General features: G+C 34.1%; 7 protein-coding genes across 9 annotated transcripts in view; 4 read left to right on the top strand and 3 right to left on the bottom strand.

Moving 5' to 3' along the window:
- The first annotated feature begins 49 nt into the window (after positions 1 to 49).
- On the top strand, positions 50 to 814 carry LOC116337377. Its single transcript, XM_031761890.1, has 2 exons — positions 50 to 302; positions 398 to 814. Exons 1-2 carry the CDS (start codon positions 114 to 116, stop codon positions 521 to 523), a joined length of 315 nt encoding a protein of 104 aa, XP_031617750.1. The 5' UTR covers positions 50 to 113; the 3' UTR covers positions 524 to 814.
- Positions 815 to 1102: 288 nt separating this feature from the next.
- LOC116337371 (graves disease carrier protein homolog) lies at positions 1103 to 2353 on the bottom strand. 2 transcript variants are annotated; one of them, XM_031761876.1, is made up of 5 exons: positions 2153 to 2353; positions 1792 to 2063; positions 1562 to 1718; positions 1335 to 1476; positions 1103 to 1187 (listed from the first exon to the last, which is right to left on the bottom strand). In XM_031761876.1, the coding sequence occupies exons 2-5, from the start codon at positions 1936 to 1938 to the stop codon at positions 1154 to 1156; spliced, it is 480 nt and encodes a 159-aa protein (XP_031617736.1). In that variant the 5' UTR covers positions 1939 to 2063; positions 2153 to 2353; the 3' UTR covers positions 1103 to 1153. The 2 variants fall into 2 exon arrangements, with proteins under 2 accessions (XP_031617736.1, XP_031617728.1); XM_031761868.1 differs by having other exon boundaries at positions 1792 to 2353.
- Positions 2354 to 8406: 6053 nt separating this feature from the next.
- Positions 8407 to 9622, top strand: LOC116337328 (UPF0389 protein CG9231-like). The gene is made up of 3 exons (XM_031761767.1): positions 8407 to 8520; positions 8929 to 9237; positions 9307 to 9622. The coding sequence occupies exons 2-3, from the start codon at positions 8954 to 8956 to the stop codon at positions 9494 to 9496; spliced, it is 474 nt and encodes a 157-aa protein (XP_031617627.1). The 5' UTR covers positions 8407 to 8520; positions 8929 to 8953; the 3' UTR covers positions 9497 to 9622.
- Positions 9623 to 9918: 296 nt separating this feature from the next.
- On the top strand, positions 9919 to 11089 carry LOC116336740 (UPF0389 protein CG9231-like). Its single transcript, XM_031760843.1, has 3 exons — positions 9919 to 10053; positions 10393 to 10706; positions 10777 to 11089. Exons 2-3 carry the CDS (start codon positions 10417 to 10419, stop codon positions 10973 to 10975), a joined length of 489 nt encoding a protein of 162 aa, XP_031616703.1. The 5' UTR covers positions 9919 to 10053; positions 10393 to 10416; the 3' UTR covers positions 10976 to 11089.
- Positions 11090 to 11638: 549 nt separating this feature from the next.
- Positions 11639 to 12994, bottom strand: LOC116336736 (signal peptidase complex catalytic subunit SEC11A). Of its 2 annotated transcripts, XM_031760819.1 has the most exons (5): positions 12740 to 12992; positions 12367 to 12626; positions 12101 to 12278; positions 11986 to 12032; positions 11639 to 11905 (listed from the first exon to the last, which is right to left on the bottom strand). In XM_031760819.1, the coding sequence occupies exons 1-5, from the start codon at positions 12809 to 12811 to the stop codon at positions 11896 to 11898; spliced, it is 567 nt and encodes a 188-aa protein (XP_031616679.1). In that variant the 5' UTR covers positions 12812 to 12992; the 3' UTR covers positions 11639 to 11895. The 2 variants fall into 2 exon arrangements, with proteins under 2 accessions (XP_031616679.1, XP_031616689.1); XM_031760829.1 differs by lacking the exon at positions 11639 to 11905 and having other exon boundaries at positions 11982 to 12032; positions 12740 to 12994.
- A 51-nt stretch (positions 12995 to 13045) lies between these two features.
- On the top strand, positions 13046 to 15374 carry LOC116336734. The gene is made up of 6 exons (XM_031760803.1): positions 13046 to 13111; positions 13274 to 13859; positions 13932 to 14075; positions 14140 to 14646; positions 14726 to 14866; positions 14936 to 15374. The coding sequence occupies exons 2-6, from the start codon at positions 13404 to 13406 to the stop codon at positions 15212 to 15214; spliced, it is 1527 nt and encodes a 508-aa protein (XP_031616663.1). The 5' UTR covers positions 13046 to 13111; positions 13274 to 13403; the 3' UTR covers positions 15215 to 15374.
- A 481-nt stretch (positions 15375 to 15855) lies between these two features.
- Positions 15856 to 19981, bottom strand: part of LOC116345286 (titin-like) — an 8366-nt gene continuing 4240 nt past the window's right edge. The window contains exons 7-8 of the mRNA XM_031774565.1: positions 17139 to 19981; positions 15856 to 17051 (exon numbers count right to left, since the gene is read on the bottom strand). The exon at positions 17139 to 19981 is cut by the window's right edge and continues 2101 nt beyond it. Coding sequence (XP_031630425.1) covers positions 16099 to 17051; positions 17139 to 19981 — 3796 coding nt within the window. The 3' untranslated portion in view covers positions 15856 to 16098. The remainder of the gene's footprint in view (positions 17052 to 17138) is intronic.

The raw sequence follows: 19981 nt of genomic DNA, 5'->3' as shown, positions 1-19981 counted from the left end.
AAATATAATTTTATTGATTACAGAATAATCAAAAGCATTTAAACTATGGCCTGCAATTATGGAATAAATTGAACAAAGAGATACAAATAACTCAAAGTGGATGTTTTTTAGGTATGTTGGCCATAAATCTGGGTCAACCAAAAACTGCGTTAGAGATTTTAGAATCCGCAAAACAATCACACTTTACACCAGTGTTTGTTCGGCTCATTGCACTAACCGATTGTGGCCATTTTGAAGAGGCAACAAAACTCATTGAAGAACAGAAAAATGATAACCCAAAATTCGACATATACGCTAGCGTGGTGAGTATTTCCATAGACACACATTCGCCCGCTTCCATTCCATTCACTTTGGTTGATTTAAAATATTTGTCTATTTGTCTGTAATTCATTTTCAGGTTGAAAAGATTGGAGAAAGTTTAAAGAAGTACCCAACGACGGAAGAGAAGACCAACTTTTCTGAATTATTGGATACCATTCCAATAATTTTTTACATTTTATATACATTTCGTACAAATTGTTGACATCGTCAGGGACCCCCCATGGATTTTTCCAGGAACCCCCTAAAAAAATTTACGTCATCATCTATGATGTAAAATTAAAGAAAACAGCACTTAAAATGTATTCAGTCTACAAAGTTTTATTCATGTTATGAAAAAAGTCATATAAAAATTTACTAATTTGAATTCCAACACATTTTAAATAAATTCATAAAAAATCCATTTTTTGTCCCACAAAATTTACAAAAATTTCGAAAAAAACATGACATGACATTGTTCATGATGACAATATATATATATATATATATATATATATATATATATTTGACTCGCTTATCTAGAAGGCTATCTAATTACTATACTACCTACTGTCTTAGCCTTTGGTTAATTAATGTGATGCAATTGATTCATTTTGACAAATTGCCATTGTCATACATTTTCAACATTACAAAAATAATAATTCCAATAAAACAGGTAAACAAATTAAAAGAAAAAAATAATTGATTTTTTTTAACAATTATGATATTTAAGAAAACTATTGCATGAACTTTGTTGTCATGTGTGTGTTTTCCGGAAAAAAGACCGGCTGTAATTAAATTTTCATGCCGGTGTCAAGATTTATTGCTTGTTTGAGTATCTCGTACAATACCATTTTCATTGTAAATTGAGTGTCGTGACCATTCCAACTCTGAAACAAACATTTATTTATGTGATATATTGAGTTTGTAGCCAAAAAACATAACATGATTATAATGCAATTATATTTTGTTGTAAATAAGCATGAAACTTCAGCATAAAGAAAATTGAAAATATTTTTTTTTTTTAAATAACGTACCCCAATCGAGCCGTTGCTGGATCCATCATAGCCAATTGCATTCTTCTTCTCGTCACATCCAAGGGATACGAAAAGGATTGAGCTATTGCACCAGCTAAACCTCCGGCTAAAAGTTTGACAGGAATATTTAAAACTCGGCCGCCTGAAAATTTAAATTTGAAAAATTAATTTCCGATTCAAACATTTGATCTGGATATGTTAATATTTTGTTTTCTTTTTTTGCCTACCTGTATTTTTATCGCATTTGTTGCAAGTCCATTGTGGTGAGTATTTCATGCAAAGGAATTTCACACTTTCAAAGCAATAAAAACTGAAACCAGCATATGGAACCATACCGGTTAGAGTTGGAACAAAACCACGATACAGTCCACGAATACCACCTTCCTGCAAAGTAATACAAATGAAGAAAAATATCATTAGCGTGATTGTGTCTCCGTTTATAATAGAAAATTATTACAATTTTTATAACTGAAAGAGCTGTGTGTACGATGCCTGCATATTTATGTTCACCGGTAATTTGGAACGCAAGTCTTGCTCTGATTGTGTCCAACGGATAGATCAATGTCACCTGACCAAAATATAAACAATCAAAAAAAAAAAACATGACGGTCAATTAGTGAATTAATTTCAATAACGCAATTTCAATTCTGTAACGCCAGCGCCAAATCCTGCGATGAATTTGTCCGAGTTTTTGGTGAGTCTATTGGTTGGTATCAATGTTCCAACATACTGTAAACAATAAAATGCATTACAATAAAGTAGGAACAACGGGATGTGATGTGTTGAATATGATTTTATTTCAGTTATTTTTTGCTTACTCTTTTGTAAAATTCAAAAATGGAAATATTCGAACCATTTGAGCGCTATTGCCTTTGTAAAGTGCCCATAATGATTCTCTGCGAACGATATGTCGAAGGCCACTGAACACACCCAAATGTTTATAGTGATTTGAATGCGCTTGCAGCAAAATTTTTATCCGATCTAATGGTGCTACTGCAGTCTTTGAACACATACCAGCTACACCTGTTGAATTAAAGCATAAAAATATTCAATGAATACAATGTGCGAATTTTTTTTCATTCATTATTCAAATAATGGTAATTATTGGCTTAAGTCAAATGACTTTGAGCAATCATGTGCTCATCTTCGCTATTAAATTAAAGAATATTTCGATGCCAAGGTTTGAACATATTTTTTGGTCTCGAACTTTACGCTGCTTGAAAGGCTTGAAAAATCGAACAAATAGTATTTTGAACTTGCTTAATAAACTCCCGTAAAGGTGCATTTTCCAAGGCGACAATTGCAATCGTCCACGATTTTTTTTTTCAAATCGGGCGTCAAAAAAACCACAAATAATAAATCGTTCACGATTTTGGCGTCAAAAAAACCATTGATCTCAATCGTTAACGATTTTGGCCAACGATTTGAAATCGTACACGATTGTAATCGCCGCCTTGGAAAATGGACCTCAAGACTCTTTATTTTTTAAATCATTTCCAAAAAATTCTGTCGTTGATGTCCCCCTGGTGAAATACCACCAACAATTTTCACTCGAAACATGCGTTTATTGTGTTTTTCTTCTTTTTTCCTTCCAGGTAACTGAAAAAAAGTTATTGAAAAACATTCTCGGCATGCATATAATTGTACCAAAAAAGATTTAAACATCAAGCACAATGAATAATGCAGCTCTTTTGCATTACAGGTAGACACTTTTACTAATTATAATTAGTATTTTACTAATTTTAATTAGTTTTTTACTAATTAATATGTCTCTTTCTGGATGTTTCAAAAATGCAGAGCGGGTATAAAAGTACACATTAAAAAAAAATACTTCAGTCGAGTTTTGTAATTCAAGTTAAAAGAACTGTTTAGTGGAAGTGCTAGTTTTCAAATTCATTTATTCGTTGTTGTTTTTTTGTCAAAATGACTCATGTAAGATACAAGGATCAGAATGCGCCCACTGCGAAGCGTCAAAAATTGAATGAAGACAAAAAAAGAGGCGAAGATGTTGCTGTTGCAGGTCCAAGTCAAGCCCAGAATACAGTCGATAGAACAACGAGAGAATCATTTCCGCAAATTTTCAACTTATACGTCGATTGCTTCGAAGAGCTATTTGATTATTTACCATTAGAAGACTTGGATTCAATCAGTCAAACATGCACCAAAATGTATAAGCTCGTCGACTACTTCATTCGTGAAAACTATAAAACGAGCAAATTTTATTATAATGATAGGAATAATGTTAGCATTTATCCGAACGCGGATTCTGTAAATGGTATCGGTGAATTAATCCAATATTTGCATGTTGAATGTGATGTGTATCCGGAGTTCGTTCGAAATTCATCGAAATTCAAATCGCTCAACAAACTTTGCTTGGAATTTGACGAAAATGTTCGCATTGATCATATCGAACAGACGCTCAACAAAGTCAATGTTTTACGAATACTAAATTCCAAATCAAAAGAAGACACATTTATGGCTGGATCGAAAAAGCCTTTCTCCGAATATTTGCCCAATTTGAAGAGTTTATATTTGTTAACAACAATAGATAATGGAAACTGTTTCGAGCATTTTTTACAGAAATATGCAAAATTAGAAGAATTAAGTTTATATTGTGTGAAGGGGATGCCATCGCCCGATTTGCTAAGGAGATTTTTCGAACTAAATCCAAATGTGCGGAACATTTCAATAAATGTTCGCGTTTTTCTAAATAACATTCACTGGCTCCAGGATTCAATCATTAAACTTGATAAATTAACACTTCTGATGCAGATCTTGGATGATGACATTCCGTTCAATCTATTAACTCCAATGTTGAGCAAATTATATGAGACTGGTTTTTATAAACAGCTACATTTTGAACATTGCCTGGATAGTGAGATTGAATCTAATCTCATCTTAGATACATTCGCATCTCACGTGACAGGAATTTTTGTTCAGAATTTGAATGAAATCGTGACGAATATTCCAACATCACTTGAAGAGATTGAGTGTATGGAAGCAACTTTTGATGATATTTTATTAATATGTGGTAAATTTGAAAAAATAAAAGTAATCAGAGTTCAAACTTACTTTGATGGTTATATTGCTAATGATATAGAAAAATTAAATAAGGAACGAGCAAAACTGATCAATCGATGTAAACTAACAATTTACGTTCATAAATTTATTTATGAACGGATCAAATGGAGACATCAAGGGAAGACTGATTTTGGACTGGTTAGCATAAAACGCATGGATTTGGTCGAAGTGAAATCAATGAGTGGGTTTGCGTAAAAAATAAACAACAAAATTATCAACTATTTTATTGTCATTCAAAATAAATGATTGAAAACAGAAAACAAAAGTCCCTTGGTTTATCAGTTGGATTATTCGGAAAGAGCGAAAGAACCAGTGAATTTATTGTACATATGTTTAAACAATCATTGTAAGCCAATTAATAAAAAATCTGAAAAAAGTACCCAAAGTATGGGTCCCATACTATTGAAATATAAAAAATTCTGTAAATGAATAACTTACACGCTTTTTTTTTCATTAAACAAAATGCCTTTATTAATTTATAAATTTCACCCGCTAGAGTTTGTTCAAAAATTGCAAATTTTGATTTCTTTTTTAAATTTTTGCACTATTGGGAAGTCCATATATAAGTTGTGTGACAGCGCATGACCAAAAGTACTTCGTTGATATGTTTCAAACTGCTTTTCAAAATATATTGGGGAAGCAGATCCAGTGATTACTTCCTGCACGACAGTCAACACCAGTAATGTGCGAGCTACATTTTACAGGAGGGGGTGATTTTTCAAAAACCAAAAATTCTCTAGCAAATCAAACAAATTTTCGTTTTTTTTTTTTGGAAGTCACTTTTTGAGGCGAAAATCCCTAGCAAATCGAAAGAATTTTCTCCGCGAAAAACCTTAGCAAATCGGAAAAAAATCTCTCGGAACCAAAAACCCTAGCAAATTTAAAGAATTCTCCTCAATTTTCTACATTGATGAGCTAAAAAAAAAAAAAAAGGTCTTCACTTTTTTCATGAAAAACTCTAGCAAATTCAAACAATTTAACGAAAAAAATTTTCCCCAGCCAACCCGCCGGGGGGGGGGTAAAGTGACCACAGTGTGGTCGCAAATACGTTGTGTGGTCGCATATGCAAAGTTTGTTCTTTCACCACCATATTACAGGTACATGGCGCCACCATGTCACTTTTTTCATGTCGGGGGGATGGGGCATATAAAAGACACTGCTGTAAATTGAATATTCTTTTACAAAACTATTGAATAAATGAATCGTTGCGGCGAAAGAGTAGCTCTTATTTTTCTCCAAATAATACTGCAACATGAAGCTTTTTCAAATGGTCTTAATCGCGGGCACTAATTGTGCACTAATTTTCTGGATAGGTTTCAAAAAATTCTGTCGTAGTGTCCCCTTGGTGAAATACCACCTACTTCTGCTATTAAATTAAAGAATATTTCAATGCCGGACACATTTTTTGGCCTCAAACTTAACGCCGCTTGAAAGGCTTAAAAAATCTAACAAATATTATCTTGAACTAGCTTAATAGAATACGCATCTACCACCGTGCGGAAAAGTTCGTCTTAACATATGTATCATAAACATTGGCACAAACTGAGACATTTATTAGAACGCAATAACAAACACAAAAATGTCAACTAACGCACGTAGTGCATTTATCGGTACCTCGAGACTACTGTCAAACTCAATCCGACGTAATACATTCATTCGCGATGGCGTACAAATTGGATTTACGAAAGTCTGTCGCAAACTGCTTTGGACAGCTAAGTACAAACGAAATTCTGCATGTGTCTAAAGATGATCCAATCTGTCTTCGAACCATGTATCGTGTTTTATTGACTTAGTGTGAAGATGAGGATTCTAGAGAATGCAAAAAGTACGGTCGTATTCCCAATTTAAATGCTCAAACCCTTCAAAATTGTCATCAAGTACCGAAAACCGGGTTGGTCAAGCAAAAATTCATTTTTGGTGATTCTTATGGTTACAGCACATCCAAATTAGAACCAAAACAATAGATTTAGACACGATCATTAGTAATCAGCAAAATAAGTTGCGAGAAAATACCAAAGTATGTCAAAAATTGGCTATCAACTTCGCCTCATAGCATGTTGCATTTAAAAATTCATCATTTTGCATAGAGAAACATTCATCGCTATATCGAACCACGAATCAAGTGCAAGTGGTTTCTTTTGCATTTATTATGTTAGGGCACTACTACTAAGGCTAGAGACGTCGACAAACCGAACTTTGACAAAGGGGTGTTTGTATGGTAGGATCTTCTTAGGAAGGTGTTTTAGAGCCATTATTCAAAAATTTAGTGCTGAAATGTAAGGTTAAACCTCCATTACTTGCAGAAAAATACACAATAATGGCTCACTTCTTAAAAAATGGCATTTCCATGAAAAAAGGACCATCTTTTAAACTTCACAAAAAGACACCAAATTAATTATTTCTAGTCTGTTTTTGGATGTATGTTATAGACGAAGGTCCAAAATACTTGAAACGAGTAACAATTGGTTGGATGGATTGAGAGAAAGTTGAAAGAAATCGACATATTGGTCGTCCAGAGCATGATTTTGAAGGTTCACCGCATACTGAGAAAAATTGAAGACAAAGGTCCATTAAGTGTAAAGTGAATGTGCTATTCGATAGCCTATGAATAAAGGTTTATACCAATAAAAAAGAACTTATTAATGTGTGTTTGTTGTTCAAATGGCGAAAGTCTCAATTTGTGCCAATGTTTATGATACATTGATACTCCTGTAAGACTCTTTATTTCGATGTCCGAATGTATGTGCGTTCAACATATTAACAAATAACTTTCAAACAAGAAAAGTAAAGAAAGAGGATTATTTTTCATACAAAATGTGTCATTTTTCACACTCGAAAGTGCAAACCTCGAATATTTTTTAAACGCGTAGATATTTTTTGGTAAAACTTCACTAGTTTACTCTCCGTAAATAAAATAATAAGTGTACAAAAAATTATGGGTCTAGCTATTTCCGAAATATATTAAATATTGCTCCAAAAAATCGTCAATTTGTATGAAATTGTATGAAACAAATGAGCTTGGTCTCAAATTTTCTGGTATATGGCAATGAGCTGAAACTTTGCACAGGTTATTCTTTTCACAGGATTTTTTTGTTCGAAAACGACATTTTTGTATGGAAGGTACCTATCCCTAAATTGTATTGAAATTTTTTAAAACTTTCAGAATGTCAGCTTTTTGTGAAAAAAATAACCTCTGCAAAGAGCCACGTCGTTACGATATCATTCCATACAAAATTTCCCATTTTTAGTCATTTTTGTATGAAAAGTGTCTCGAAAATTATTTATATCGTAAAACTACAGTGCGGAAAAGTTCATCTTACGGATGTAATACATTTTATTTTTTCATGTTTTTGACTTGTATGGATTTTGCACTGCCATGGTGCATAATTGAGTTTTAATATAAATAATTCATTATAAAAAATCTTCTTATATAACACTTTTTGTTCTTCTTCCACTCGTGAACTCATTCTTCTCACCAGACATTTTTTTACATTTGGCAGTACACAAACAGCCGTAACATGTGACGGAGAATGCTGACCAAACATAATTGATCAACATGAATATCAAAGCGGTTCGCTTAGAGTCTTTACGCATTCTTTGTGATAACAAACCAAATGTTCGGGGTACAAGAAATTGATATGTTTAGCCTAATTTAGAAATCCCTGTTGTAAATATAGCGATCTTCTTAATACAATATAAGAAAGTTTCTATTTTAAATTTCAATTCAAAATCTTTTTGGAGCATTTGATTTGATTTAATTGATGACAAATAAAACAATTGAAAATTCTATTAGAATATCAGTGTTTACCCAACTTGGAAAACATTTTTATCTCTTTATTTTAAAGTTGTATTATAATAAATCGTTGTTCTAACTTAACTACTAATGGTGACATCTATCGTCCAATTGGCGACATCTATGTGAAAATGGAATAAATACGAGTGTACACAAGTTTTGATTTTGATGATTTATTTGATTTAAAATGCTTGTCAACATTGCAACAGTTTTGTATTCACCTTTAGAAGATTGCAGCCGACAGTAGTTAGCAGCGCATCACTATTTTGGGTCGTTTCGTCTGAATTGTAAAAAAAAATCCCATCTCCTAAGGTAAACATGACACGGCCATTTAAATTGCCTTTCATTATGGTATTGTTTATAAAAAAAGAATATGTTTTCAGTCCATTTTATGGTTTTTGAAGAAATAATCTCATTTTTGTACTGTTAGACACAAAAATATGCGCATCCACAATCAAAATCATTTTTTTACTTTTAATAAGTACTTGCGATCCAACAAACCGTTATAACATTTGCGCAAATCATTTTTTCCACACTTTTTCTATGCAATTTATAAACGATAAAAGAACAACCAGTTGAATATTAAAATTTTGTTGGTGACTTGGCAAAATATGTGGAAAAAAGGAAATCTTCATGTATAATGAATGTCATACATCAAATAACTTTTATTTAAAAAAATGAGCATAAAACTTCAAGTGTCAATCTCTGATTTATTCATAGAATTAAAATTTCGTGATTGGTTAAAATGATTCACTTCATCACAAAGGCAGCAATGGTACGAATGCCAACGCATTCATCGTTGAAAAACGTTCGATTTTTGACGGAAACCAGTAAAACGTTTGGTAAGGTTCTTGCTACGCCAACACCGACTACCCAGTCATCATCAGCATCGGCAACTCAACCGCAAACCAATCCAGATTTACAAAAAGCATGGGAAAGTCATGATATAACTGTGTCGAATTGGGATAAACGCGTTTTGGTCTCAGTTGGAAAATACAAAAGAATTGCTGATGTTCCAAAGAAAGTATCGTAAGTAAAATCGAAGCATTTTTTTACTCACTAAACACTGCATTTATTAAATTTCCCTTTTTCCTGCAGATATGAAACAATTGAACACTCACGTGACCGATTCCGTATAAAAATGGTCATCTATATGATGGTCGTAAGTGCAATTATTAGTTACGTACAAATTGTTCGCGGCAAAAACGCACATAAACGTGGCGAAAGTGTTGTGAACAACAACATGGAATGGCATCGAAAATACAACGAAGAAGCCGCCAAAAAGTAACGCCAAATTGGAATACAACGCTGGTCGATAGCTGAATTGAGGCAATTTTTAAACACTTTTCAATTGATTCATTTTATTCAGCCTTTTCATTTGTTTTTTTTTAATGTTATATGTAAACTAATGTTAATTTAAATTAAAATTCAAGTAAAAATAAATCGAATCTCCTTTCAAAGTAATTCTATGATAAAATATAGTGGTTTTAATTGAAACAGCTATCATTTTGACAAGTCATCTTTTAACAATATCTCAAACCCTCAATTGGCATCAAATATGGTACCGTTATTCATTATTGAAATCGCTAAGCATTTTCAACTGATTTCAGTGTATGTTTCAAATTCCATTATAATATGTATAAGTCGGATGATATTGGTAGTACCAAATGTGGCCACATCTATCGCTCAATAGTTGACATAACATGATGATACGAGACAGTCTTATTTCCAATTGAATCATCTGTCAACATTGAATTGTTTTCAAATCAGTTTTCTTACGATTGGAAGCAAATCAAGCATAAAATTATTACATTGATTTTGAAAAAAAATCCTTACTTTTCCTAGGTAAGCATGATGTGGCAATTTGTACCGTCTATCGTAAAGTCAAAGTTTTTCAGTTTATTTGACATAACTTCTTGATTTGTGGTAACAAAAATACAATCATTTTTCGTCACGTAGCACTCAATACAGTTCATAATCAACATCAAAATACCGAATCATATTCGAAACATATTTACAGATGAGATTTATCGATATGTATCAATGTTTACGATGAAAATAAAAAAAGTGTCTCTTTTACAAAATGATTATTCAAAATTATGATATATAGATAAATTGACCTTTGTAAATGAGCAAGATATGATTATATAATGATAATTGTCAATGTCAAATTTTTATTTGTAGATTTGAAATTCGTAATTGGTAAAGATGTTACGTCTCTTCACAAAGACTGCATTGGCGAGGATATCACATCCAAAGCTAGAAAATGTTCGATTTTTATCGCAAACGAAATGTGTGTTCGAAAAGACTCCCGCTTCATCAACATCGAATGAATCCCAGTCACCTCAAACACCAGCAAATCAAGCGCCAACCGATGCAGCTCAAACTCAGCCATGGCAAAAGAAATCACAATATAGAAACGTAACGAATTTTGACAAGCGCGTTTTGGTGTCCGTTGGAAAATACAAAAGTCTCAATGATGTTCCCGATAAAGTACCGTATGTTGATTTGAAAGTTACATTATTTTTTGCTTAAAGTAGACTGATTGTGACATTTGTTTGTTTTCAGGCATGAAACACTTGATCGCGCTCGTGACAAATTTCGTGTAAAAATGTGTATCTATATGATGGTTGTTTGCGTAATTTTTTGTATCGTTCAAATTATACGCGGTAAAAAAGCAGCTGAACGTGGCGAAAGTGTGGTGAACAGCAACATGGAATGGCATCGTAAATACAACGAAGAAGCCGCCAAAAAAGAAAATAAATAAAGAATTAATATACATTGTAAATGAAGATCAATGATGAGTTTATTTCTCGTCTATCTGTATAAGAAAAGTACTCGAAAAATTGTACATATTATTAAATGCAATTTATGGCAGGAATTGATTGTTTTTAATTCAGATTTCACCATGTTGGTGTGGTTTGTCTCCAGAAATGCTGAAAATAACTGCGATTCATTCTTTTATCTCTTTAACAACTTTTTTTCCTCTGCAATTTCTTAAAATGATTAGACTCTTGCTTTGAGAGAGATAAGTATCTAAATCACCTTTGGTAAAACGATCAATTCTCATTTTTGTCAGTCATTAGTCCGAAGTTTATTTAAGGAATCAAACAAGGAAAAACAAGCAGGTCCATTACAAATTCAACTGAGACTATCAAGGGAGTAACGATACGTTCGACTTGTAAATCGTGATGCACGAGTGCCAACCCTACAATTATCATCAATGTACATTCATCATGATAGTTTCTGTAAAAAGTAATTGAATATGATATGTCTAAGTCGCCATTTTAGAGATTTATTTTTTTTAAGGTCGACAAATGGAATTCACGACCCATTTAAAAGGAAAAATTACATCATACAAATAAACGAATTATTTCACTTAATTTATTTCTTTTTCCATAACTAAAAAACCAATTTATTTACATTTAGCTTCTTGTTTATGTTTTTTTTTTTTTTTAAATGCATTCCATCTTTTTCTTTACTTATTTTCCGTTGCTTCCATTTTTTCTCTCTTTTAAAATTGGTTTGTGTATTAAGTCTATCGCTGAAAATGGTTTAGTTATCATATGTTCTTTACTGTATAAGCCACATGTCGATTGGCGTTGACTTTGTGATGAATTGGACCAAAATAAAAAAATAAGTGTATGTGTGTGTATTGATTGAACTTTTCTTTGATTGAGCATGGATCTAATCACTCCTATAAATGAACATGAGAAAAAAAACGTTCAATTTTAAAATGATTTCCACATTGAATGATTGAATATTTAGTTTACTTACTCTCTATGCAAGAGAACATAAAGCGCCAAAATTCCCAATATGAGATACTAAAGAGAATAAAGAAATGTGTGATGAAATAAAATTAATGAAGATGTATTTGAATGTGATTTCTTACCTTGAAGTTCGGATACTCATTCATGTATATCGTAATCATACCAACGTACGGTAAAACACCCCTGGCCCGACCAACGATATCATTCTTTGTTAGCCACAATTGACCGGGAGCATACAATCCTCTATCATCAACTGAGTTATTATCGCCTTTCGTCAGGAATTTGACCGTACCATTTTCTCTACGATAGAGCACAAAAAAACGTGTTTCGATTTAAATGTTATCACCAACGTAGCAATACTGCAAAGATTGTGTATTAAAATACGAACTTTTCATGTAATTTAATGACTCGATGAACGATTGGAATGTCTCTGCCTTCAACTTTGAATACAACAATGTCACCGACACGTACGGGCTCTTCACGGAAATTGGTCAGGAACAAAAGATCGCCACGATGGAATGCCGGCTCCATACTACCACTCAATACGACAACAATTGGTGATTCACTGCCCGTCACAACCATTAAACCTTTCCAGATCATCAACGCTGACGAAACAATCATACCAAAACTCAGGAATTGGTATAAATGCTACAAAAAATGTAAATGCATACACAAAGAAATGAATACATTATCACCTTAGCATCTTTGATTGTTCAACGTGAAAATATTTAACAAAACATACTGAAAATGTTTTTACTTACTTGTCGTTTATCCATACGTTGAACATCTTTAAATAAGGAGCCTAAGCTAAATTGATCAAAAGTCCCCATCATTTAAACGTTTATAAATTCGTGTGCTTCAAATAAAATGTCGATTTTACTGAAGAGACAAAAATTTTGTTGGCTAGATGATGTGTTATTCTGTATTGTTTGTCGGTACCGTTGTGCTGACGAAACGTATATTGCATACTCTTACACAGAAAAGTGTTCAATCGAGCACTCACCACGTCAGAAATGTTGCATTTGTCAAAGTGTCAAATAGTATGTCAATGAAGCAATATGGCGCAGCGTAACCAACATTATTTTTTATTTTTAGTACACTGATAGTAGAATCGTATACGAACAGTCCGTTAGGTTTGAAAATGTTGTGCACTTTTTCTATTCAATTAATTTTTTTTTCAATTCAAATTTAATGCATTTTATTTCAAAATTTTAATTTAGAAATATTTTGGAATAATTTTGATTTCAGACAAATTTGTCGTTTTAATCAATTGAAAATATACGCATTTTTTTTAGATCAAAGCAACTCAAATTAGTATGACATTTGACACTGTCACTGAAAAAGCGGTATCAAAACAAAACAAAACACATTCTAGACTTGTTGTATAGAAAATAAAAGTGAATGAGCTAGATTTCGTTGGCAAAAATGGAGTTAAATTGGGATACATATGATTTAGTGTGTGAACAGGTGAAACAATGTTTATTACCCGAACTAGATCGTGATATTGGCGATGAACCATTGGCAAAGGAGGATTTTAGCATGTTTCGATATGGGCTAGAGATGAATTTACAGCTTTTGTTTGATATTGTGGCGAAAAATGAACGTTTATTGCTTGAATCGTTTGAAGGGAAAGACAATACATTTCGAGTGAATTTTATGCTGTTAATACATCAACAATCTGGCTACGACGAAGCACCATTCCAAACTGATAGTCGATCGATTTCGAAACAAATTCGATTCTTAATCGATAAATACTACAAGAAAATCATATCAGAAACCATCATTCAAACTGATTGCTCCAAGTATTACAAAGAACGATTAACAGCTGATAAATGGAAGCGAAATATTGGCGCCGTTTATGGTTTTCTTCAAATGAATAATGTAAATATTCCATAATTATTTTGACTATTGTATGTTTGTCATTGTTCAAACTTGATTTTTTTTTTGCCACAGTTACACCAAACATTGATCCAAACAAAATTCAAAACGGACGATTGCCTGTTCATGTTGTCGGTTGGAATGAATTTGACTGATTATTTCGAACCAAGTTACAAAAAATTCGGCCTAATCATATTCAATATTTTGATTGACTACGGCGTAAGTGGAGACTTTTACCTAGCAATTTTGAAGCATTCGTCTAATTTCATTATACTGTTTTCAGGATCCAGTTGAATTGCAAAAGTTAAATATATATCGGGTTGTCTTTGAAAAATTAATAAAGACATTGATTAAAATAATCACCGATGAAAGTGGCACGGTACTGATTTTGAGCTGCGCATACAAGTGTATCGAAACGTTTGATGGATGGCGAACACCAGTCAAATGGAATGAAGTGGACGATGCGCTTGAAGAAGTAATGAAACGAATTCCCTTCGAAGTTGACAATCGTTGTACAGCTATTCTATTTATGTTTGTGTGCCGTGTCACAACGTTGCCAATGGAAAAGTCACGCATTTTTAGTAAATTGACCGATGTTACGAACTTGGATTATGTTATTGAAACGGCAAAAAAATCAGCAGAAGATAAACGCGAAATATTCAATGAATTACGGAACATTTTCAGTTCACATCATAATCTTCTGATCGCACGTTGGTTAAGACGGCTGGTTAAAATATTTCAAGATCGTGACATAATCGGAAAAGCAGAAGAAATTAGATTTATGCTATTCGTGAGTCAACCAACGATCTTTTAACACTGAAAGTAACTCTCAAATGATACGATCCATCTTATTTTTTTTTGAAACATAGATAATGCATATTCTTTATATATGCGCTTTCTACGGTAGTCCATGGTTTATGGGAATGAAGTGGAACGACCTTCTGCATGAGTTTGTTTGCAATCTAATGAAATTAGTTGCCAATAATTTCAATCGAGAAATGTTTATTGAGGTAGATTTTTTTTTTTAAATGAGTTATTTTAATAAATTCTGATCAATAATCTTTTCCTTTTCAATACAGGAAATATATGCCATTTTGGACACATTAAAACTTCATTTGGAAATTGCTGAAAGAACTCCAGATTTCTTCAAGGATGAGCATGAAGAACAAGTTACCAATTTCATAGAATCCATTCACAAGATAATACCAGAATTGGAACAGTATTGCGTAAGAAAGAAAAACGAGGATGAAGAAGAAAGACTGTCGCGGAAATCTGAACTATCATTGGAGGTATCAAAGACATTGGAGGACCCAAAGACATCGGAGGACCCAAATATGCCAGAAGAAGAATCGAATTGATATTTATGAGATTGTACAAATTAAGATAAAAAATTAAAATGTCTTTGATAAACATAAAAAATACAAGCTTTGAAAGTTTTTAATAGCTTTAAAGTTTCAACTTATTTTGGTAGAAGTAGCGCATAAGATTATTCTGTGTATTAAAATTTATTAAAAATGATTTTCGAATTTTTCGATTTTTTGGATGTAAATGTATTTTACTGCATACTTCAATTACGGCATTGACTTTTTGTCATTCTGGTTCTAGTGAACGAACCTTTTGGTTGCATTCTTAAAATGTAATATTCATGGCTTAAGCACTAATTCGATATTTAGCTGGCTATCATTAGAAACTATTCCTACTGTGAAGTACATCAACCGAACACGCTAAAGGTTGCCTGTCATATAAATGACTATCTATTTGGCGTCAAAATTAAACAATTTCAATCATTATCCATCATAATTAGTAAACAATTAGATTGTTTGACTAGGAGATTTCGTTCATTAAAATTGATTTTTAATGACATTTTTCAGTCCTTTTCAGGATAAAGTAAATAAACCAATTGTTTACCATTTTATAAACGAAAGCTATTTTGAATCTTCCTATCTCGATCCTGTGAATTGTGATATTATTTTTTTTAATTGAATTAAAAGACATTTCCTGAAGTCATGATAATATTAACGTTTATTTGAGAGTAACATTTTTATTTTGTTTAACATAATAAAAAATTAATCAGAAGATTTTAAAATGATGAAATAATGATTGTTCAAAAGCAACAAAAATAATTAATAAACTAATGATAAAATGAAACTTGATAAAATGACATTGTTAAGTGAAAACATGAGAAATACCATTAGAAATAACAAAAGAAAAAAATCAAACGCTTATGTTATTCTTATTATTATTATTTGTGTCGTCTTGTCCGTTTTGAGATTGGTGATGTAACTGTGGTGTCACTGCCATTTGATTCGACGGTTTTCTTCGTTTTTCTTGGTTTCTTCTCGGCTTCCGGCTCTTTCACGATTGTTTCTGGTTCCACTTCAACCTCCTTTGATTTTGCAGTTTTTCGAGTTCGCTTTGGTGGCGGTTGCTTTTCAACAACATCTACCTCAGCCTCGACTTTGCGAGCGCGTTTGGCTTTTGGTTTTGGTGCCTCCGTCACTTCATCATTTGTTGAATCCCCGGCTTGCGCAACATTTTCGATATTTTCTTCGGTCTTTGACACTGTTCGACTTCGACCGGCTCGTTTTTTCGTTGGTGGTTCAACTGGTGGCTCTTCAATAGTCTCAACTGGTGGTTCCTCAATAGTCTCAATAATTTGGACCTTTTTTGGTCTACCTCGTTTTGGTTTAATTTCTGTCGGTTCTTCAGCCAAAGTTGTTGGTATTTCTACCACAATGTTTGGCTTTGTTTGCATCTGACTATTTTTGCGTGTAATTCGACGGGCAGGCATCACTAAAATTGCTTTATCCACTGATTCAGTTTCGGACTTTGTTGGTACATCTACCACTACGGATTTTGTTGGTGCTTCCACCACAGCGATTGGCTTTGTTTGCATCTGACTATTTTTACGTGTAACTCGACGTGCAGGTACGACCAAAATCTCTTCAACTGATTTAGCATCGTCTACCGATTCAGCTTCGGACTTTGCGCGTGTACGTTTTGTGGCACGTTTTGGCTTCTTATCATCGACAGTCTCTGGCATACTTTCCACGGTCGCTTCAGCAAGAGATTTTGCCTCTTCTTTCTTTTCTTCTTCTTTTGGAGCTGCTTTACGTCGTGCTTGTCGCTTTGGTTTTTCAGCTTCAACCGGTGCCGGATTTTCTCCTTCATCCGAATCCAAAATGATTGTTTCGACTGTTAAAAAAACAAAAGTATAACGTATATTGTATTGTGACACATTTTTCAGCTAAAAAAGACCAATAAATATAAAGGTTAACTTACCGTTTTCCATAGATTTCATGTCGACTTTGGTTTGTTTTCGTGGTTGTCGTGCTCTCTTTGGTGTGACAGTTGAGCTAGGTTCATCGACTGTAACATTGCGTTTACGCAGCGAACGCAGAGAATGTGGCGTTGTGACTGCTTCTGCGATGACATGATCATGATGAGTTTTCAATACCTGTGGTGTACTTTCAGCACTCTCCACTGTGGTATTCACACGTTTGCGTCTGGATGGTTTTCCAGGAGCCTTATCTACCTTTTCATTGGATTTGGTCGATTCTTTTTCAACGTCATCAATGACGATGGTTGGTACATTTTCTGTGACGGTTTTCTTCGGTTTGGACACTTGCTTGACTACCTCATCTTCAATTTTCTTGCGTCGCAATGGTTTTTCGTTGTCTTCAACTTTGTCGGTTACTTCAATTGGCTCCTGTTTTATGACTTCCATTTGTTTTTCGTTTGATTCAACTGTCGATTTTGATTTCGGACCAGTCAATCTACCTGTTCGCTTTTTGGTAGCGGGCAACGGTGTTCCGACTCTTTGAACAGGCGCCTCTCTTGCATCTGATTTTGATGCAATTTCTTTGGCGTTCTCTTTAAGAACGGCTGCTACCAAATCACAAACTTCATCCTTCGTTTTGATTTGCTCATTAACGGGCTCCGTTTTGCTTACTGTACGTGTTCTCTTGATTCGCTTGTTCACGGGTATTGATACCGATTTCGATGTTGAAGGAGTCTCTGCATCTGAATTGTTTATCTCATTTACACTTGCCTGCTGCTGTGCTGAGGCTTGTACGGCTAACAAATTCTCTTGCTTCTTAACCGATTTTGGAATTTTAAGTGGCGTAATTTTTACAACGCAATCGTTAATATTTGGCGGTATTTCCTCGGGACGTTCCGTGTTCGGTTTGCGGTTTGTTGACCGAGCTGACATTTTAGTGTCCAATTTATTTTTTTCTGGTAATTTACTGACCGTTTCAACGGTGTCTTCACGAATATCATTGTGAATGTTTGCCAGTTCTGCTTCGATGCGATCGTAAGTCTCAGGGGTCACACCTTCCTTTCCATTGCTCTCATTTGCAACACTTTCGACTTTCGATTTGGTCTTTTCGACATCAATTTTCGGAATTGATTCCTTATTTGCTGTAGAGCATTCAGCTACTGTTTTGCATTGAGTTGTTTCGATTATCTTTCGTGTTGTACGCTTAGCCGGTGGTGTGTCAAGCGCCAAATTGGGCCGCTTACGTTTGTGGGAACGTTTTGATGCTGAATCATTTCGTTCGTTGTCTACCGTAGTGGCTGGTGTCATTAAAATGGTGGTAGACGATTCTGTTTGAATTGAAGGCACTTCTGACTTATTTTCGATTTGGTCTTCAGTGGCAATTACACTGTCTTTGATTGGTGACGTAATATTGGATTTCTTTTCTGGTGTCTGGGCAAACGATTTACTATCAATTATCTTCTTGCGGTTTGCCGAGTGTGCGATTGATGAGCTTCCACTTGATTTTGTCAACGATTCGATTTTGACAGGTGTTCCAAAGTCAATAACTTCAACCATTGGAACATTTTCTTCTGATTTTTCGCCGTGTGTGGAGTTTGTTTCATTTGTCTCAACCAATTTTAGTGGTGTGGCCGAAATGTTTAACTTTCTCGGAGTACGTTTTGGTGTTGAACGTGCAATATTAAGATCCTTGCGTCTGGTTGATCGTGCACTTGTTACCACATTCTCTAAAGTCACAAACTCGCGTTCTTTAGGCGATTCGACGGCTGTATTCTCCTCAGTTTCTGTTGGCACGATAATGTCATTTTGCTCAGGAACTGTTCCACTTTCAACTGCAGCTGTTTCACATGTTTCTTTTGATTGTTCTTCTTTTTCGGGCTGTTTAGATTTTTTCGAAGCAGATTGCACCGCACTGTCATTTAATTTCCGTGAGTTACGCTTATTTGTTGGCATTTCAAGTACCACATCAAGAAGTTTATGTCTGAGTGAGCTTGTGGCAGCAGAGTCCTCGACGATATTCGTTGATAATTCCAATTCAGATGGTGTTGAATCAATGATATCATGTTCTAGAGTAGATGAATTCAAATTCTCGTTTTGAACAATATTTTCACTTTTATTTAGCCCATCGGAATTTTTTTGAACTGAAACAGTCTCGGCATTTTCGTCGTTGGCTTCATGTTGATTTGTGTCTGTCGACGATTGGACTTCAGGTTCGCCTGGAGTTTGTGGAATACTTACACTTACGTTCAATTTTCGTGGTGTTCGTTTGGGTGTCGCTTCACAATCAACAATTTTTGGTTGACGTCTTGATGTCCGTGTGATGGTTGAACTAGATTTGGCAATTATTTCAACTTTGGCTGGTGTTGCGAAAACGGTCGACACTTCTTCAATGTCTTTGGTCTCACTTTGTTCTTCTGGCGATTTAGAATTGAATGAAGACAATTCTGTTTCCTTTTCTTCGACAGCAAATGTATTGCAATCGGCCAATTCAGAAGATTTTTCCTCACTTTGTTCAGGAACATTGAACTTTCGCTGTGTTCGTTTTGGTGTGACAGATGCAAGTTCGGAAACTTGTTGTGAACGTTTTTTGTAACGTGGAATGGTAAAAGCACGACTTTCATCTGGCTTCACAATCGACTTTGGTGTAGATAATGAGTCGGCATCACAAATACTTTGAACGTCATTGTTACCAACATTCTCAATTTCTCCCGTTGGTGTTGATACAGCTAAAACAGCTTCATCAGAGGATTGTGTTGCCTCTGTGTTGATATCTGTTCGAATTTCATTCATAACCATTTCGTTTGATTCATCGTAAGATGTTGTGACTGAAACATCATCGGAAATG

This window comes from Contarinia nasturtii, unplaced genomic scaffold, assembly GCF_009176525.2.
Source record: "Contarinia nasturtii isolate CC-2019 unplaced genomic scaffold, AAFC_CNas_1.1 Cnas_scaffold_78, whole genome shotgun sequence".
NCBI lineage: Eukaryota > Metazoa > Arthropoda > Insecta > Diptera > Cecidomyiidae > Contarinia > Contarinia nasturtii.
Note: the sequence above shows the minus strand (reverse complement) of the source record. Positions and strands in the feature narration are given on the sequence as shown.

What these genes read in the sequence shown, in the direction of transcription:
- LOC116337377 (XM_031761890.1), top strand. Translation starts at nt 114, where the DNA reads ATGTTGGCCATAAATCTGGGTCAACCAAAAACTGCGTTAGAGATTTTA. An exon ending in TCGACATATACGCTAGCGTG is followed by an intron (nt 303 to 397) that starts GTGAGTATTTCC and finishes ATTCATTTTCAG; the next exon opens with GTTGAAAAGATTGGAGAAAG.
- LOC116337371 (XM_031761868.1), bottom strand. Translation starts at nt 1,938, where the DNA reads ATGTTTTTTTTTTTTGATTGTTTATATTTTGGTCAGGTGACATTGATC. An exon ending in CAAATGCGATAAAAATACAG is followed by an intron (nt 1,477 to 1,561) that starts GTAGGCAAAAAA and finishes TTAAATTTTCAG; the next exon opens with GCGGCCGAGTTTTAAATATT. An exon ending in CCAGCAACGGCTCGATTGGG is followed by an intron (nt 1,188 to 1,334) that starts GTACGTTATTTA and finishes TGTTTGTTTCAG; the next exon opens with AGTTGGAATGGTCACGACAC.
- LOC116337328 (XM_031761767.1), top strand. Translation starts at nt 8,954, where the DNA reads ATGATTCACTTCATCACAAAGGCAGCAATGGTACGAATGCCAACGCAT. An exon ending in GATGTTCCAAAGAAAGTATC is followed by an intron (nt 9,238 to 9,306) that starts GTAAGTAAAATC and finishes TTTTTCCTGCAG; the next exon opens with ATATGAAACAATTGAACACT.
- LOC116336740 (XM_031760843.1), top strand. Translation starts at nt 10,417, where the DNA reads ATGTTACGTCTCTTCACAAAGACTGCATTGGCGAGGATATCACATCCA. An exon ending in GATGTTCCCGATAAAGTACC is followed by an intron (nt 10,707 to 10,776) that starts GTATGTTGATTT and finishes GTTTGTTTTCAG; the next exon opens with GCATGAAACACTTGATCGCG.
- LOC116336736 (XM_031760819.1), bottom strand. Translation starts at nt 12,811, where the DNA reads ATGATGGGGACTTTTGATCAATTTAGCTTAGGCTCCTTATTTAAAGAT. An exon ending in GTCATTAAATTACATGAAAA is followed by an intron (nt 12,279 to 12,366) that starts GTTCGTATTTTA and finishes GCTCTATCGTAG; the next exon opens with AGAAAATGGTACGGTCAAAT. An exon ending in ATGAGTATCCGAACTTCAAG is followed by an intron (nt 12,033 to 12,100) that starts GTAAGAAATCAC and finishes TATTCTCTTTAG; the next exon opens with TATCTCATATTGGGAATTTT.
- LOC116336734 (XM_031760803.1), top strand. Translation starts at nt 13,404, where the DNA reads ATGGAGTTAAATTGGGATACATATGATTTAGTGTGTGAACAGGTGAAA. An exon ending in ATATTTTGATTGACTACGGC is followed by an intron (nt 14,076 to 14,139) that starts GTAAGTGGAGAC and finishes TACTGTTTTCAG; the next exon opens with GATCCAGTTGAATTGCAAAA. An exon ending in AAATTAGATTTATGCTATTC is followed by an intron (nt 14,647 to 14,725) that starts GTGAGTCAACCA and finishes TTTGAAACATAG; the next exon opens with ATAATGCATATTCTTTATAT.